At 68.1% G+C, this 17,835-nt stretch overlaps 1 protein-coding gene across 1 annotated transcript in view; it reads right to left on the bottom strand.

The window, feature by feature from the left end:
- Positions 1–2,820: 2,820 nt before the first annotated feature.
- The window catches only part of SRCAP (Snf2 related CREBBP activator protein), a 30,537-nt gene continuing 15,522 nt past the window's right edge, over positions 2,821–17,835 (bottom strand). Inside the window, 22 exon segments of the mRNA XM_075724690.1 lie at positions 2,821–3,810; positions 4,182–4,265; positions 4,916–5,032; positions 5,034–5,096; positions 5,700–5,769; positions 5,818–5,861; positions 6,033–6,147; positions 6,238–6,434; positions 7,567–7,584; positions 7,587–7,738; positions 9,120–9,322; positions 10,076–10,118; positions 10,121–10,295; positions 10,950–10,988; positions 11,755–11,783; positions 12,319–12,486; positions 13,363–13,416; positions 13,519–13,630; positions 14,516–14,579; positions 15,362–15,531; positions 16,350–16,536; positions 16,617–16,753. Coding sequence (XP_075580805.1) covers positions 2,821–3,810; positions 4,182–4,265; positions 4,916–5,032; positions 5,034–5,096; positions 5,700–5,769; positions 5,818–5,861; positions 6,033–6,147; positions 6,238–6,434; positions 7,567–7,584; positions 7,587–7,738; positions 9,120–9,322; positions 10,076–10,118; positions 10,121–10,295; positions 10,950–10,988; positions 11,755–11,783; positions 12,319–12,486; positions 13,363–13,416; positions 13,519–13,630; positions 14,516–14,579; positions 15,362–15,531; positions 16,350–16,536; positions 16,617–16,753 — 3,231 coding nt within the window.

Genomic DNA, 17,835 nt, shown 5'->3' with positions numbered 1-17,835 from the left:
TTTCAACCCTTTATTCATCGCATTCTCCCGCAGGAAAGCTTACAGCCGCCATCTGTACACGGTGCCCCACGCTGGGGGGGTGGGGGGGCCCCCCATGACCCCTGCCCCCGGCATCCCGAACCCCCCCTCCGGCCCCCCCCCAGCCCAGCACAAAGCACCTTTGCATAGATCGTGTTCAAAAGGAACCTATTTTACATGGGGCTGTACAGGGGGTCGGGCCCCCGCCAATGTACACGGGTAAAAAACGGCCCCCCCCCCCCCCCCGGGGTCCCCCCCCGGAGCCCTCCGACTCCACTTGGACCCCCAGCTGCCGGCTCCTGCCGCAAGATGGCCGCCGGTTCAGATGGCCGCAGAGGGCGAGGGGGCTGCTGGGGGCAAGATGGCCACCGGCTCCGACTGCCACTGGAGTCACATGGCTGCCGGGTTTCATCTCTGCCAGGGTGAAGGTGGCTGCCGGCTCCGACGTCCACTGGAGTCAAGATGGCCGCCAGGTCCTATGTCTGCTGGGGTCAAGATGGCTGCCAGTGCTGGCGTCTGCTGGAGTCAAGGTGGCTGCCACATGCCCATGTCTGCCAGAGCCAAGATGGCCACCGGCTCCGACATCCGCCGATGTCAAGACGACTGCTGAGTCTCACATCTGCTGGGGGCAAAATGGCCACCGGCTGTCACATCCACTGCATTTCAAGATGGCCGCCAGTTATGACATCCATTGGAGTCAAGATGGCCGCTAGTTCCCACATCTGCCATGGTCAAGATGGCCACCCGCTCCGACATCCACTGAGATCAAGATGGCCACCAGCTCTGAAGTCACAGTTCAAGATGGCCACTGCTGACAGCACTGCATTCAAGATGGCTGCCAGCTCTGACATCACACAGATGCCCCACGTTGACATCAGTGGTTCTGACATCACTGCATTCAAGATGGCTGCTGGTTCGGGCATCGCTGCGTTTGAGATAACCACCGCCTCTGACATCACTGCGTTTAAAGATGGCTGCTGGTTCTGACATCACCGGGTTCAAGACGGCAACTGCCTCTGACATCACTGCATGTAAGATGGCTGCTGGTTCTGGCATCACCAGCTTCACGGCAGCCACTGCCTCTGACATCACATGGAGCAACACAGCCGCCTTGTGACATCACCTTGCTCAAGATGGCCACCGCCTCTGACATCGCTGCATTCAAGATGGCTGCTGGTTCTGATATCACCTCTGACATCACCGAGTTCAATGAGCGCCCATTCTGACATAACTGGGTTTGAGCTAGTCACTGTCTCTGACATCATCCAAGTTGGCCATCTTGGGGTCACCTGGGTGGCCATTGTGGAATGTTCCAGTCGGCCATCTTGGGGCCCCATTGGCCATTTTACATGGGCCAGGTCGGCCATCTTGGGGCCACCTGGGTGGCCATTTTGAGTGGGCTTGTCGGCCATCTTGGAGCCACCAGCTTGGCTGTTCCGAGGGCTTGTGGTCGGCCATCTTGAGGGCACGGTTGGCCATTCCCTGCTGAGGCGGTTCCCGTCGGCCATTTTGAAGGGGCTCGTTCAAAAATGCCAGATCGGCCATTTTGGGGGTGGGCCGGTCGGCCATCTTAGGATCGCCTGGTTGGCCATTCGGAAGCTGTGCCTGGGTAGCCATTTTGAAGGGGCTCCAGCTGGCCGTTTCGTGGGTGCCCAGGTGGCCATTTGGTAGGTGCTTGGTCAGCCATTTTGTGGGCACCAAATCGGCCATTTTGTACGCGCTCAGTCGGCCATTTGGCACGCGCCTGGTCGGCCACCTGGCACATGCCCGGTGGGCCATTTTGGGCCCATCCACCCAGATCCTCTAGGAGCACCTCGCCGGCCATCTTGTGGCCCCCCCCCCCGCCGCGCCGCCCCACTCAGCCCTTTGTAGGGCCCCGGTCGGCCATCTTGCCGGCCCCCTCGGACCGCAGGGGGGCGGCCGGGGGGGTCACGTCTTGGCCTTGCGACCACGGACGGCCGCCGCTGCCACCGACGGGGTATCGGGGGGTGCTGGGGGGCCCCCAGGCGGGTTGGGGGCGGCAGCGGCAGCGGCGGCCGCCGAGCGGGTGTTGGCGGCGGGGGGAGCCGCGCAGCGCCGGGGGGGCTGCTGCCGCCGCCGCTGCTGCCGCCCCCGCCGGGCCGGTGGTGGAGGCCGCCGCCGACGGTGCCGAGGAGCCCCCCCGCCCGCCCGCCGGCGCCGCTTGGCTGGGGGGGGCCGCCGCCGCCCCCCCTCGTCCCCGCTCCCCCCCTCCTCCGAGGAAGGCGGGGGAGAACGCCGCCGCCGCCGGCCCGGCTCCCGTTCCAGGGGGGCCATGAGGGGGGCCCCAGGGTGCCGGCGGGTGCTGCGGGGGGCCGGGGGGGGGTGAGGTGCTGCTGTCGGGGGACGCCCGCTTAGGGGGCCGCCCCCGTCGTCGCTTGCCAGGGCTTTGGGGAGCCCCAGTTGCCACCGACCCACCCCGAGCCGGCCGCCCCCGCCGCCGTTTGCCAGGAGGGTCGTGGGTGGCGGCGGCGCGGTCCCCCCCGCCGCTTTGGGGGGCGTCCCCTACGGCGTTTGGGGGGGCCGGGGCTGGTGCCGGGGCTGGGGCTGGTGCCAGGAGGGTCATGGCGGCGGCGCCGGGGCCGCCCGGGGACCGGGGTCTCCAGCACCGTCACCAGCCGCCCTGGCAGCTGCCGCAGCACCTTGGCTGCCGGTCCCGGCCCCCGGCTCTGCCGGATCTCCACATCGGCGCTGCGGCGTCGGCGGGGGCCCCGCCCAGCCCCACCCGGTCCTGCCCCACTCACCGGCGTCACCCCCGGCCCCTCTGGCGTCACAGGCGCCGCCTCAGAGGCTGCCGGGGCCGGCGGCGATGTTGCTGGTGGCGTGGCCGACGGCGCTGGCGTGGCGTCCGGCGGCGGCGCCGCTGCCTGAGAAGGCGGGACAGTCACCTGGGATGGCGCCGGCGCCGGGTGCGATGTCACCAGCGCCAGCTGTGACGTCACTGGGGCCGGGTGCGATGATGGCGGCGGGTGGCGGCGGGGTGCTGGGTGTCACCGGCGCCTGGGATGGGGCCGGGGGCGGTTGCGGCGTCACTGCAGCTGCGTTGGCAGCTGCTGGGGCCGGTTGCGACGTCAATGGGAGCGGTTGTGATGTCACCGGGGCCAGCTGCAATGTCACTGGGGGCGTTTGTGACATCACCGGGGGCGGCTGTGACGTCACCGGGGCTGGTTGCGATGACACTGGGATCGCTTGCGACGTCACAGGGGCAGTGGGCGGGAGCGGGGCTGTGTGCGACGTCACCAGGGCCGTGTGCAACGTCGCTGCGTTCGCCTGCGACGTCACCAGGGCTGCTTGTGATGTCACCGCATTGGCTTGCGATGTCACCGGGGTGGCCGTGGCTGCGGGGGCTGGGGATGGTCGGGGGGACGTCGTCGCCGCCGCCGCCGCCGCTGCCCCCCGAGGGGACGTCGGCGGCGTCCGTGGCGACGTCGGGGTGACCCGGGGCGAGGTCGGCGTCGCCCGCGGTGATGTCGGCATCGCCCGTGGGGATGTCGGGGGGGCCCGTGGGGACGGGGGTGTCACCCGTGGGGACGCCGGGGGGGCCCGGTTGGTTGTCCCGGCGGCCCGCAGGCGCTGGCTGGCGCGGGTGCCGGGGCGCTCGGGGAGGGGCCGGGGGGGACCCCGCACCCGCCGGGGCCGCCGGGGTCCCCCGGGACCTTCGTCACCCCCCGGGGCGGCAGCCGCCTCCTCTTCCTCCTCCTCCTGCGGGGGCAGGCGGAAGCGCCCCCCACCCTTGGCCTGGTCGATGTCCTTCCGCGCCGCCTCCACCTGCTCCTGCGGGGACAGCACCCATGGGTGCCCCCAACCCATAGCCAGATCACCCGTGGTGCCCCCAGCCCATAGCCAGCCCCCCCCGAGTGCCCCCAGCCCCATAGCAAGACCCTCGTGGGTGCTCTTTGCTCCACAGCAAGACCCCCCCAGGTGTCCCCCAACCCAGACTGGGGCACCCATGGGTGCCCCTTCCACTAACAAGGAACCATGGGCGCCTCCTGGCCCACAGCAGGACCCCCTGGGTGCCCCCACCCCATAGCGGGACCCTCTGGGACCCCCACCACCCAGCGGGACCCCCCCAGCCTCCCTGCCCCCTACCCCGTAGCAAGACCCTGAGAGATGCCCCCCACCCATGGGTGCTCCCCTCCACACACCTCCGCCTGCTTCAGCTCCTCCCGGCTGACGTCCTCCAGCGACGCCTCCAGGAAGTTCATGGCGTAGCGCTCAATGGGCGTCAGCTGCCGCAGCGGGTGTTTGGGTCCCTCGGATGCCGAGGTGCCCCCCCCGGATGCCGGGGTCCCCTTCCTGGACACCCGGGGGCTCCCAACCTCCCCCTGGGTGCCCCCAACCCCACCCTGGACGCCTGGGTCCTTCCAGTTCCCCAACCACCCAGGTTCTCCTGAACTTTCTGGGTCCCCCCCCAAAGCCCTGGACCCATGGGTCCCCCCCAAGATGTCTGGGTCCTTCCAGACCCCCAGCCACCCAGGTTCTCCTGAACGCCCTGGGGAATCATCGAATCATGGAATCGTTGAGGTTGGAAAAGACCTTGAAGATCACCAGTCCAACCAGTAACCCAACGCTACCAAGTCCACCACTAAACCAGTTAACGGGAGAGGAATTATTTCATGGTTCCTGGCTTGGTGGCTGGATTATTTTTTAATGAAAATAAAAATTGGGAATCATTAAGGTTGGAAAGGAGCTCTAAGATCATCGGTCCGACCATCACCCCAACACCCCCATGCCCACTAAACCATGTCCCCAAGTGCCACCTCTGCCCGTTTTTTGAACAATTCCAGGGATGGGGACTCCCCCACCTCTCTGGGCAGCCCGTTCCAACACTTGAGGGACCTGGGTCCCTCCAAAGCTCCCGAATGCCTGGGTGCCCCACCTGCTCGACCAGGGCGGCAATCTCCTGCTCGGCCTTGGAGAGCTCCTCTTCAGGCTCGGGGCCGCCCCGTTCCTCCTCGGGGCTGAGGCTCTCGCTGAACTCGGCCAGCGCCGCCACCCCGCTCCGCCTGCGCCTGCGACGCCGCCCGGATATCCTCGGGGTCCTCCGCCCCGCACAGCGCCTGGGGACAGCGGGGACGTCAGGGAACATCTGGGAGATTGGGGTGCTGGGGCCACGAGGGAGATCAGGGGCCATGAGTGATGTTGGGGGACACGGAGATGCGGGTGATATCAGAGACGTGGTGGACATCACGGATAGCAGGGGACATCGGGGCGTTGGGGGTGTCAAGGACGCTGGGGACGTGAGGGACATCAGGGGCGTTGTGGCCATCAGGGGTGGCAGGGCCACTCGGAGACACGACGGACATCAGGGGACGCAGGGATGTGGGGGACATCAGAGATGTTGGGTGCACCAGGGAGATTGGAGGAGACGAGGGGACATCCGGGGTGTTGGGGTCATCTGGGACGTTGGGGACGTCAGGGAAATCGAGGGACATGAGGGACATCGGGGAGATTAGGGGACATCTGGGACATGAGGGCCATGAAGGATATCAGGGGACGTCAGGAAGAGGAAGGGACAGCAAGGCACGCAGGCATGTAGAGGACATCAGGGACATGAGGGGACATGGAGGAGATCAGGGGACATCAGGGGACATGGGAACGCTGGGACGTGGGGGTGGCATCGGGGCGACATCGGGGGAACACGGGAGGACGCGTGGCCCCACCTGCTCGAGGATGTGGGTACGCCGGGTGGCCACCGGGTCCTCTTCCTCATCAGGGGGGACGTCTCCGTCCCTGTCCCTCTCCTTCTCCTTCTCCTTGTCCCTGTCCGGCTCCCGGCGCCCCGGCTCCTCCGGCGCCATGTCGAACAGCTCCCGGATCGTTTGCTGGCGGGGAGCGGGTGTCAACGCCAGGCCCGGACACCTGCATCCCCCCTGCCACCCTCAAGCCCTTGAGCTGTGGCTCCAAGGTGGGACCAGGGGAGGGTTCCTGGACACCTGGGTCCCCACAGAGGGGTCCAAGGGTGTTGCTGCCCAGACACCTGGGTCCTCAGTTACCTGCTTGAAGTAGGCGGTGGTGAAGTTCCCCCCCTCGATGGCCATATCTCCCAGCATCCTCTTCTGGTTGGCCTTCTTGAGGATGTTCTCCTCCACCGTCCTCTCGCTGATGAGCCTGAGGAGGGGACAGAGCGGTGGGGCGCGGTGAGCAGGGAGGACCCAGGCGTCCAGGGTGAGGAGCCGGGAGCCCGAAAGCTGGACGTACCGGTAGATGTGGACGTCACGGGTCTGGCCGATGCGGTGGCACCGGTCCTGTGCTTGGGCGTCCATGGTGGGGTTCCAGTCGCTGTCGTAGAAGATGACGGTGTCGGCACCCGCCAGGTTGACGCCGACGCCGCCACTGCGGGTCGAGAGGATGAAGCAGAAGATGCGCTTGTCGGCATTGAAACGCTCCATCAGGGCCTGCAGGAGGCAGTGTGGCGCCGCCCAGGCACCGGGGTCCCATGTTAGGGGGGGGACCCAAATGTTTGGGCTCCCCCCCCGCCAGGCGCCTGTGTCCTACATGGAGACCTGGGTCCACTCTGCCACCATCAAGACCTTGAGATGTGGCTCCAAGGTGGGACCACCAGACGGTTCTTGGACACCTGGGTCCCCATGGGGACGTCCAAGGGTGTTTGTGTGTGGATGCCTGGGGTCCCTCCAGATGTCTGGGTCCCCCGGACGCCTGGGTCCCTTCCTGGACACTTGGGTCCACCCTGCCGCCATCAAGCCCTTGAGATGTGGCTCCAAGGTGGGACCACCAGACGGTTCTTGGACACCTGGGTCCCCATGGGGAGGTCCAAGGGTGTTTCTGTGGGACACCTGGGTCCCCCTGGATGCCTGGGTCCCCTCCTGGACACCTGGGTCCTCCATGGACACCTGGGTCCACCCTGCTGCCATCAAGCCCTTGAGATGTGGCTCCAAGGTGGGACCACCAGATGGTTCTTGGACACCTGGGTCCCCATGGGGAGGTCCAAGGGTGTTTGTGTGTGGACGCCTGGGTCCCTCCAGATGTCTGGGTCCCCTCCTGGACACCTGGGTCCTCTGGACACCTGGGTCCTCCATGGACAGCTGGGTCCACCCTACTATCATCAAACCCTTGAGATGTGGCTCCAAGGTGGGACCAGGGGTTCCAAGACACCTGGGTCTCTATGGGGGGTGCAAGGGTGTTGGTGTCCGGACACTTGGGTCCCCCTGGAGACCTGGGTCCTCCCCGGATGCCTGGGGCCTCTCCCAGACACCAGGATTCTCCATGCCACCATCAAGCTACTGAGATGTGGCTGCAAGGTAGGACCAAGGGATGGCTACCAGACACCTGGGTGCTATGGAGGCACCCAAAGGTGGTGCCTGGACACCTGGGTCCCCCCAGACGCCCGGGTCCTCCCTACCGCCGTGAAGCCATTGAGATGTGGCTCCAAGCCAGGATCAGGAGAAGGTTTTTGGACAGCTGGGTCTCCGTGGGGGGGTGCAAGGGTGTCGATGCCCAGATACCTGGGTCCCCCTGGGACTCCTGGGCCCCCCCCGCCGAACTCCTGGGTCCCCCCCCACCCCGCACCTGGCGCTGCTCGACGCGGGGGTGCTGCCGTCCAGGCGCAGGTAGATGTGGCCGTGGTAGGTGAGGAAGCGCTCGAGGACGTCGAGCATCCGGGTCATCTGGGTGAAGATGAGGACGCGGTGGGCCCCCGCCTTCAGGCGCCGCAGCAGCACGTCCAGCGTCTGCAGCTTCCCTGGGGGGGGACGCCGGTGTCACCGGGGGCCACCGCCAAGGAGGAGGGGCGGGATGACCCCCCCCCCAACGCTTTGGGATGGGGACGGGGTGGTTGGGGTGGGGGGTGTTGGGACATGGGGATGTCATAGGGACGTCAACAGGGACGTGGGGACATCGCTGGGGACATCAATAGGGATGTGAGAATATCGCTGGGGACATCAGCGGATGGGGACGTCTTTAGGGACATCGCTGGGGACATCATCGGGGACACGGAGACATAGCTGGGGACATGGGGACACTGGTGGTGACATCACTAGGGACACGGACACTTCACTAAGGGCATTAGCGGGGACTTGGGTCGTCAGTGGGGACATCGCTAGGGACATGGGGACATCGCTAGGGACGTGGGGACATCAGTGAGAACGCTGTGAGGACACCAGGACATCACTACGGACATGGGGACAGTGGTGGGGACATCGCTGGGGACAGCGGGACAGCTGGAGGGACACAGGAATATCGGTAAAGACGTCAAGGGGGACGTCAGGACGTCAGTAGGACCACGGGGACGCGACTAGGGACACGGGGACATCCGTGGGGACATCAGTGGGCTATCGCTGGGGATGCAGAGCCAGCACAAGGGACATGGGGACACCACAGGGACATCGTTGGGGACATCAGGACATTAGTAGGGACACGGTGACATCTCCCGTTTGGGACACGGTGGGGTGAAGATGGCACCAGGGACATGGGGACGTCACCGGGGACGTTGCTGGGGACATGGGGATAGCACGAGGAGGTGGGCAAGTGGGTGCTCGTGCTGGCCCCAGCTCCCTGACGTCCCCCACGTCCTGGATGTCCCTGGTGTCCCCCAACACCCCTGATGTTCCCAACACCCTGCCGCCCTTGATGTCCCCAGCGTCCCCAGGATCGGGAGGGGGATGAGGGGGAGATCAGAGAGGTGGGTGCTCAAGCAGAACCCAGCTCCTCGATGTCCTGTGTCCCCGATGCCCTCAATGCCCCTCAGTGTCCCCTCAATGTTCCCGATGTCCCCAACACCCCCTGACGTCCCTGATGTCCCTCATGGCCACGACTGTCCCCAAGCATCCCCAGGATGGAGGAAAGGGCCATTGGGGCGGAGCAGAGAAGCGGGTGCATCCCAGCACCCCGATGTCCTGGACACCCCCGCTGTCCCCAGCGTCCCCGATGTCCCCAGTGTCCCCAATATCCCCGATGTCCCCAGCGTCCCCAATGTCCCCCACGTCCCACAGTCACACTGGATGTGGCACAGGTCGGGGCAGCGGGTACCCACGCTGTGCAGCACCCATCTCCCCAATGTCCCCAGCATCCCTGATATTCCCAACGTCCCCGCTGTCCCCAGCGTCCCCGCTGTCCCCACGTACCGCAGTCGTACTGGATGAGGCGCAGGTCGGGGAAGTGGGTGCGCATGCTGCGCAGCACCCGGTGCAGGGCTCGCCCGCGGGGCGCCAGCTCCTCCCGCAGCCGCTGCTCCAGCTGGGCGCGTTGGCGCAGGCGCCAGGGCGGGGGGCGGCAGCTGTGCAGGGCCACCCCCCGCGCCTCCACTGGCGGCAGAACGAAGATGAACCTGGGGCGGGGGCAAAGGGGGTGTCAGATAATTTGGGGGGACCCCCCCCCCCGCTTCCCTGAGGTCTGGGACCCCATCCCAGGTGCCTGCGTCCCCCTGCCCCGGGATGCCTGGGTGCCCCTAAATCCCCTGGACCCCCCCCCTCCAAACACCCAGGTCCCCCCAGATACCTGGATCCCCCCCACATTCCTGGACCCCCCTGAACCCCTCCCTGGATGCCTGGGTCCCCCCAAAACCCCTGCAACCCTCCCCGAACACCTGGGTCCCCCCAGATACCTGGACCCCTCCAAATACCTGTGTCCCCCCAAACCCCTTGGACCCCTCCCCAAACCCTAGGGCCCCCTGGCCCCCTCCAAACCCCTCCCCAGATGCCTGGGTCCCCACAAACCCCCTGGACCCCCTGACCCCTCCCCAGACATCTGGGTCACACACCCCCCCCGAGACCTGAGTCCCCCCAAATTCCTGGATCCCCCCAAATTCCTGGACTCCTCTAAACCCCTCCCTGGATGCCTGGGTCCCCGCAAACCCCCTGGACCCCCTGACCCCTCCCCAAACATCTAGGTCTTCCCCCCCCCCCAAGACCTGAGTCCCCCCAAAACCCCCTGAACCCTCCCCAAACACCTGGGTCCCCCCAAACCCCTTGGACCCCTCCCCAAACCCTAGGGCCCCCTGACTCCCTCCAGACTCCTGGGTCCCCCTAAACCCTTCCCCAGATGCCTGGGTCCCCCCAAACCTCCCAGCCCCCCCCGGTACCTGTCGAGGAGGGGCTGGAGCTGCTGCAGGCGCTGGGGGGGGGGTGAGGACGGCGCGGGCCAGGGCCCCCCCCGGGGGGGGGGGCGGGGGGGGGCAGGGTGCAGAGCCCCAGCACCTCGCTGCCGTAGACGGGGGCCAGCCCGCAGCGCAGCTCGTTCAGCCGCAGCAGCCGCTCCAGCCGCTCCGCCCGGCCCCGGCCCCGCTTCGCCTCCAGGGACTCCTAGGGGGGGGACGACAGACGGACGGACATGGAGGAGGGGGTCACTGCCCCCCCCGCCCTGCCCTGCACCCCCAAACCTCCCGCATCCCAGGGTATCCCCGCCCCGAACCTGGGACCCCCCCCCTGCCATGGGTGGTGTCACCCAGGACCCCCCCGCCATGTGCATGCCCCCCCCCCGCGTCCCCCCTCCCCGGGGGTCACCCGGCACCCCAGACCCCTCCGTGGGCACCCCCCCCAAATGCCTTATAACCCTATAGGGCCCCTTGGGTGCCCCCCCCCCCATCCCCTCTTGCCCCACATAGGGACCCCTGGGTGCACCCCCCCGTGGTGTCTCCCCAGGGGTGCCCCCCTCAAACCCCCCTTACACCCCCATAGATGCCCCGCACACCCTTGGGTGCCCCCCACCCCAGTTGCCCCCATACTTTCCCAGAAGGACCCCAGGGTGCCACCCCCGCCATGGGTGACCCCCCCAAATCCACCCTTACCCCCCATAAGGACCCCCCCCCCCCATACCCCTCACCCATGGGTGCCCCCCAACACCCCTTCCTCCCCCCCAACATCCCTTACACCCCCCCAGAGACTCTTAGGTGCCCCCACCCATGGGTACCCCCCCCCCACCCTTGGGCGCCCCCCCTTGCCCCCCGGGGTGCTTACCAGGTAGAAGGGGGAGCGCGGGGGGGGCGGGGGCTGGCGGCGGGGGGGCGGCCGGTGGGGGGTGGGTGCTGGGGGGGGGCTGGGCCCCCCCGGACCCTCGGGCTCCTCCCGGGGGGGAGCGGCGGCAACGGCGGGGGGGGCCGGGGGGGCCCCCGGGGGGGGCGGCGGCGGCAGGGGGGGCGGCGGTGGGTGCTGCGGGTGCTGCAGGGGAAGGGGGGGGAAAGAAGGTGGTTAGGGGGGGCTGGGGGCACCAGGGGGGCACCCAGAGCTGGGGGGGGGCACCCAGGGCCATGTGGGGCCCCCCCAGATGCACGTGGGGGGTGCCCAAGGGTGGGGGGGCACCCATAGGTGCTGGGGGGGGTTGTCAGACACTCACCCATCAAATCGGGGGCGGCGGCGGCTGCGGTGGCGGCGGGGGGGACACCGGCGGCGGGGGGTGCGGGCAGCACCCGCAGCAGGGGCCGCCCGGGGGGTGTGGGTGTGGGTCGGGGTGCGGGTGGGGGTGCCGGGGGGGGGCGCGGGGGGGGGCCGCCAGCCCGTCGCGGGGCGCCTGCCGCACCACGATCTTCACCACCCCCCCGCTGTTCACCAGTGGTGTCGGCACTGGGGGGGGGGGGACAGGCCCGTCAGACCCCCCCCCCAAAATCTCCCTGACCCCCGGGGCACCCAGGAGGCTCCTGAGGGTCCTGGGGTTACTCAGAAGGGGTCTAGGGAGGGCTCAGGGGCACCCAAAAGGATCCTTGGGGGTCTGGCGGGGGGGCTTGGGGGCACCCTAGGAAGTCCTGGGGGCACCCAAAAAGGTTACAGGAGCACCCAAGTGGGTCTTGTGGGGTCCTAGGGGCACCAAAGGGGTCTTAAGGAGAGTTCTAGGGGGGGGCTCCGCAGCACCTGAAGGGGTCTTAGGGGGTCCCAGGGGCACCCAGAGGATTCCTGGGGGCACCCAGAGGGGTCCTAGTGGAGTCAAAGGGCACCCAAAACTGTTCTGGGGGAGTCTTGGGGGGCTCAGGAGCACCCAGGAGGGTTCTGAGAGGGTTGAGGGGGCCTCAGGGGCACCCAGGGGGGTTCTGGGAGGGTTGAGGGGGCCTCAGGGGCACCCAGGGGGGTTCTGGGAGGGTTGAGGGGGGCTCAGGGGCACCCAGGGGGGTTCTGGGGGGGTCGAGGGGGGCTCAGGGGCACTCAGGGGGGTTCTGGGGGGGTCGAGGGGTGCTCAGGGGCACCCAAGGGGGTCCGGGTGGTTTGTGGGGGGCACCCAGAGGGATCCAGAAGCCACCCAGGGGTCTGGGGGGGGGGGGGGGGGGGGGTTTGGAGGCACCCAGGGGGGTCCTGGTGGTTTTGGGGGGGCACCCAGAGACCCCCACCCCCCTCTTACCTTGGGCGGTGGCGATGGGGAGGCCGATTGTGGGGGGCTGAGGGGGGCTCCCAGCGGGGGGACCCCCTGCGGGGGCCGGAGGGGCGACGGGTGCCAGCAGGGTGACCTGGGCGGGGGGGCCCAGTAGCGGGTGCTGCCCCCCAGCCGCCACCAAATGCACCACGTTCCCTGGGGGGGGGAGGCACAGGGGGGTGTCAGGGGTACCCCAAACCCCCCTCACCCCCCGAAAATAGGGGGGTATCTTTGTTAGGGCACACCCCCCCCATATAAGGGTGCCCGCCCACTTTTGGGGGTGCCCACCCATATTAGGGGGGTCCCCACCCATTTTGGAGGTGCCCCATCCACCTTAATAGGTGCCCAGCCATGTTGGGGGCCCCCCCCCCACCTTTGGGGCCCCTCCAGCCGTTTTAGGGTGTCTCCCCCCCATTTAGAGGCTCCCACATCTGTTTTTGGGGGGGAGCACCTTTAGAGGTGAGCACCCATCTCGGTGAGCACCCACCCACAGGGGGTCCCCACCCACTTTTGGGGGTCCCTTCTGCCCATTTAAGGGTCTCCCACCCATTTGGGGGGATCCCCCCTACCCTTGGGGGTCCCCCCCACCCATTTGGGGGCCCCCCACCCACTTCGGGCCCTCCCCACCCATCGTTAGGGCTCCCCTCCTTGCTTCGCACATCTCCACCTATTTTGGGGGGCCCCCCACCCCAAGCTGGGCCCACCCCAGACAGAAAGACCCCCCCTTCTGGGGTAGAGCTTGGGGCGGGGGGGAGGGGTCACCCTATTCTCTACCCCCCCAATAACCTGACCCCCCCAACCCAGGGGTGGGGCTGCTTATGGGGGGGGATGTCCCCTTTAAAAAGGAAGGGGGGGTCCCTACAAAATGGGGGGGGGGAGCGGGGGGCCCCCTGACTTACGTGGGAGGCCGCGGGGGGGGGCGAGGGCCAGGTGCCGCAGCGGGGGGGGCGGCCAGGGTGAGCTTGCTGCCCTGCAGCTGCAGGGTGAGGGGCTTGGCCCCCCCCGGGGCCGTTCCCCCCGCTCCGGGGGCACCCGCCGGCCGCTGGGCCAGCGCCGCCAGTTGCCCGATGCTCACCACCTCGCCAGCTACGGGCGGAACAAAAAAGAATGGCACACGTTTTAGGGGAGCCCCCCCTTAAATTAGAGGGGGGCTTCCCCCAAAAATAAGGTGTTTGGGGGTGCGCTCACAGGGCAGGCGGGCCTGCATGTCGGGGGCCAGCAGGAGGCGCTGCGGGCCGGGGCCGGGCAGGGCGTAGGCAGCCAGGGGGGGCCCCCCTTTGCCCCCCAAAGTTGGGGGGGGCTGCGGGGGGCGGGGGGCACCCGCGGCGGGGGGCGCGGCCAGCGGGGCGGGCGGCAGGGCTGCAGGGGGGAAGGGGTTAATGGAGAAGGGCAGCAAGGACACGCCCCCCGCAAGCCCCGCCCCGTTTAGAAAACCCCGCCCACCCAGCTGCAAAGCCCCGCCCCCACTGCCCATTCATGCTCCTAAGCCCCGCCCCCTTCAGCACCACCCCAAGCCCCGCCCCTTCCAGCGCCCTCCCACCCCTAAGCCCCACCCCCTTTAAGTGCCATCCCACCCTAAGCCCCGCCCCCCTTAAGTGCCCTCCCACCAAGCCCCACCCCTTTTCAGCACCCTCCAATCCACATTGCCGCCTCAAGCCCCGCCTCCTCCCCCACCCCTACCCTCACCTCCCAGCCCCGCCCCCCTTGCCCTGCAAGCTCCGCCCAGTCACCCCCACCCCCTCCCCGGCCCCGCCCCTCCGCCAGCCCCTCCCACTCCCCTTCCAAGCCCCGCCCCCTCTCACCGTGGGCGGGCCCGGCGGGGGGCGGGGCCAGCGCGGGCAGCAGGGTGGGGGGGGGGCCGGGGAGGGGCCGCCAGGGCCAATCCCAGCCCCAGCCCCAGCCCCGCCCCCGCGGGGGGCAGCAGGGGGGCGGGGGCAGAGGCGGGGGGCGGGGCCCCGCCGGCAGGGGCGGGGCCGATGGCCGAAGGGGCGGGGCCGACGGTGGAGGGGGCGGGGCCGACGGTGGAGGGGGCGGGGCCCAGCAGGGCAGGAGCCAGCGTCACCCCGGGGGGGGCGGGGGCCACCAGCAAGGGGGCGTGGCCGGCGGGCTGGGGGGCGTGGCCGGCGGGGAGCGGGGCGGGGCCGAGGGGCAGCACCCCCAGGGGGGTGGCGGGGGGGCCCCCCGCGGGGCGGGGGCTGTTGAGCAGCAGCACCGCCCGGCTCTCCGCCTTCGGCACCGGCTGCAGCATCCTGGGGGGCGGGGGGGACGGGGGCTCAGGGGGGCGACACCCCCCGGAACCCCGAACCCCCCCATGGGGCACCCCAACACCCCCATGGGGCACCCCAGAACCCCCCAGCACCCCCCATGGGGCACCCCGACCCCCCCATGGGGCACCCCGACCCCCCCGGAACCCCAAACCCCACCATAGGGCACCCCGACTCCCCCCAGGCACCCCGAAACCCCCCATGGGGCACCCTGGCCGCCCCCCAGCACCCCGACCCCCCCCGGGCACCCCAAAACCCCCCATGGGGCACCTTGACACCCCCCCAGCACCCTGACCCCCCCATGGGGCACCCTGACCCCCCCCAGACACCCCAGAACCCCCCATGGGGCACCCAACCCTCCCCAGCACCCTGACCCCACCATAGGGCGCCCCGACCCCCCCGGCACCCTGAACCCCCCCATGGGGCACCCTGACCCCTACTGGGGCACCCTGACCCCCCCAGGCACCCCAACACCCCTCCCTGAGCACCCTGACCCCCCCTGGGGCACCTGAACCCCCCGAGCACCCTGACCCCCCCCCAGGGCACCCCAACACCCCCCCATGGCCTAGCACCCCCCCAAAGCTGATGTCCCCAAGGGTCCCCCCCATCCATAGTGACCCCAAACCACCCATGGTGTCCCCAAGGGTGTCGTCCCCCCCCCCCCCCCCGCATCCCCAAGGCCCCCCCATCACCCAAGGGTCCCCAAGGGGTCCCCGGTGCCCCCAATGTCCCCAAGGCCACCGCGGTGTCCCCGTTGTCCCTCTCACCGGTTGACTTTCATGCGGACGGGCTTGGGGCGCGGGGGGGGGTCGGGGGCGGCAGCGACGTCCTCGACCAGGCGCCGCGTCACCCGCCAGCGGGGCAGGAAGGTGTCGGCGGCGTAGCGGGACACCCGGCCCTCCAGGGCCACCAGGTCGAACAGCCCCATGTCCACGTGCTGCGGGGACACCGCAGGGACGTCACCCGCTGTCTCCCCGCACCCCCAGCGTCCCGGGCACGGTGGCATCGCAGCCCCTCGCCCGTGCCCCCTCCGCCCCCAGCGGCTGCCACCACAGGGACGTGGTGGTGACCCTGGGCTCTGGGGACAAGGGCAGGGTGCCCCATGTCACCTTCTGTCACCCGCGTCCCCATAAGCCTGGCCACGGGGACCTGGAACCACGGGGCTGGCGCGTCCCCATGTCCTCTATGACCCCAGACTCTGCGTCACCTCAGACCACCCGTAGACCTCACCTGTGTCCCCGTAATTCTGGTCACAAAGACCTCAAACCCTGTTCTCTGCACCCCCAGCACCGTCATTGTTGAGACACAGGCGTGCCGGTGCCCCTGCGCATAGGTGACGTGGTGGCCCGGGCCACCTCAGCCCATCCTGCATCTGAGCTGTGTCCCCATAATCCCAGCCAAGACGACCTTGAACCCTTCACCTGATGCATCCCACGGGCTCCACCTCCCCAGAAGTGCCACCACAACTCATGGTGGTGGCCCCAAGTGCTGGTGACAATGACGTGGTGGCCTGTCCCATCCCTACGTCTCACCCGCGCTTCCGTAAGTCTGGTCAAGAAGACCTTGAACCCTTCACCTGATGCATCCCATGTCCTCTACCTGCCCAAAAAAGTCACCACAAGGCCACGCCAGTGCCCCTGGGTGCTGGTGACACCACCAAGGCCCCTGACGCCACCTCGAACCACCTCCTGGTGCCCAGCAAACCCCGCCACGGCCCAACCCCGCACGTTCCGTCGGCGTCCCCAGCGTCATCACCTTGAAGGGGTCAGGGTCGAGGGCGCGGAGGACGAGGGAGGCGGTGACGAAGCAAATGCCCTCGGTGATGAAGGGCGAGTGGACGGGCCGGGGCTCAAAGAGGTCGGGGTGGTTGCACACCTTGCGGAGCTGCATCAGCACGTTGATGACGCTCATGAAGTGTCCGCTGGCCAGGGTGGCCTTGGTGCTGCCGGAAGGGGACACGGGGAGGGTCAGGGGGGAGGGTCCGGGGGACGCGTGGGGACGCGCGTGGGACGTGCCACCCACCTGGCCTGGCCCATGAAGTCATCGTAGAGGTAGCGCTGGCGCTTGGAGAGGCGGCACTTGAGGACGTGCTCGTACTTCTTGGGCATCTGCTTCTCCACGTCCACCTTCAGCCGGCGCAGCAGGAAGGGGCGGAGCACCTGGGGGAGCGGCCAATCAGCTGCCGGCACGTTTCGGGGTTCCACCCCATAATATGGGGGTGACCCCCCACCTCAACAATAAGCTGGGATGCGGGGAGAACCGTGGGGTGGGGGTCAACCCCACCGTGGAGTTGGGGTGTGCTGGGAAATGGGGGGGGGGAGAAACACCCTCGGCTGGCTGCGCCCCCAAAATGGGGGAGGTCCTCATGTGCGCCCCCAAAATGGGATTACACCCAATCAGCTGAGCCCTGAAATGGGGGGGCCCTCAGGTGTACCCTGAAATGGGGGTACCCCAATAAGCAGCACCCCAAAATGGGGGCTACCCTGAGCCAGCTGAGCCTCAAAATGGGGGTACACCAGTAAGCAGCACCCCAAAAATGGGGGATACCTTGAGTCAGCTGCACCCCAAAATGGCGTTACCCCCAACCAGCTATACCCCAAAGTGGGGGTCACCCCCTTCCAGCTACACCCCAAAATGGGGGTCACTCCTAAACACAGTCACCCCCACCCAGCTACACCCTAAACAGCGGTCACCCCGAAATGGGGGTTATCCCCAAGCAGCTACGCCCTAAAACAGAGTTACCCAGCTGCCCCCCAAAACAGGCATCACCCCCAACCAGCTACACCCCAAACCAGGAGTAACCCCAAAACTGGGTCACCCCCAGCGACCTACCCCACAAAACGGGGACACCCAAACCCAGCTACACCCCAAAACGGGGGTCACCCCAAGAGAGGGGTTATCACCAACCAGCTACACCCTAAAACAGGGCTACCCCCACCCGACTGCCCCCAAAACGGGGGTCACCTCCACCCACCTACCCCACAAAATGAGGACACCCAAACCCAGCTACACCCCAAAACAGGGTCACCCCAAAACAGGGTCACCCCAAAACAGGGCTCGACCCCTTCCCTGCTGCAACCGCGTGCCTCCCCTAGAATCATGGAATTGTTGAGGTTGGAGCCGACCTTGAAGACCAGCCAGTCCAACCAGTAACCCAACGCTACCAAGTTAAGGGAAAATGAATAATTCTACGTTTCCTGGCTTGGCAACTGGGTTATTTTTAATGAAAGTAAAATCTAGG

The sequence above is a fragment of the Pelecanus crispus genome, chromosome 23, assembly GCF_030463565.1.
Source record: "Pelecanus crispus isolate bPelCri1 chromosome 23, bPelCri1.pri, whole genome shotgun sequence".
Classification (NCBI taxonomy): Eukaryota; Metazoa; Chordata; class Aves; order Pelecaniformes; family Pelecanidae; genus Pelecanus; species Pelecanus crispus.
The sequence above is the reverse complement of the archived record's forward strand: the minus strand, read 5'-3'. Positions and strand labels throughout refer to the sequence as shown.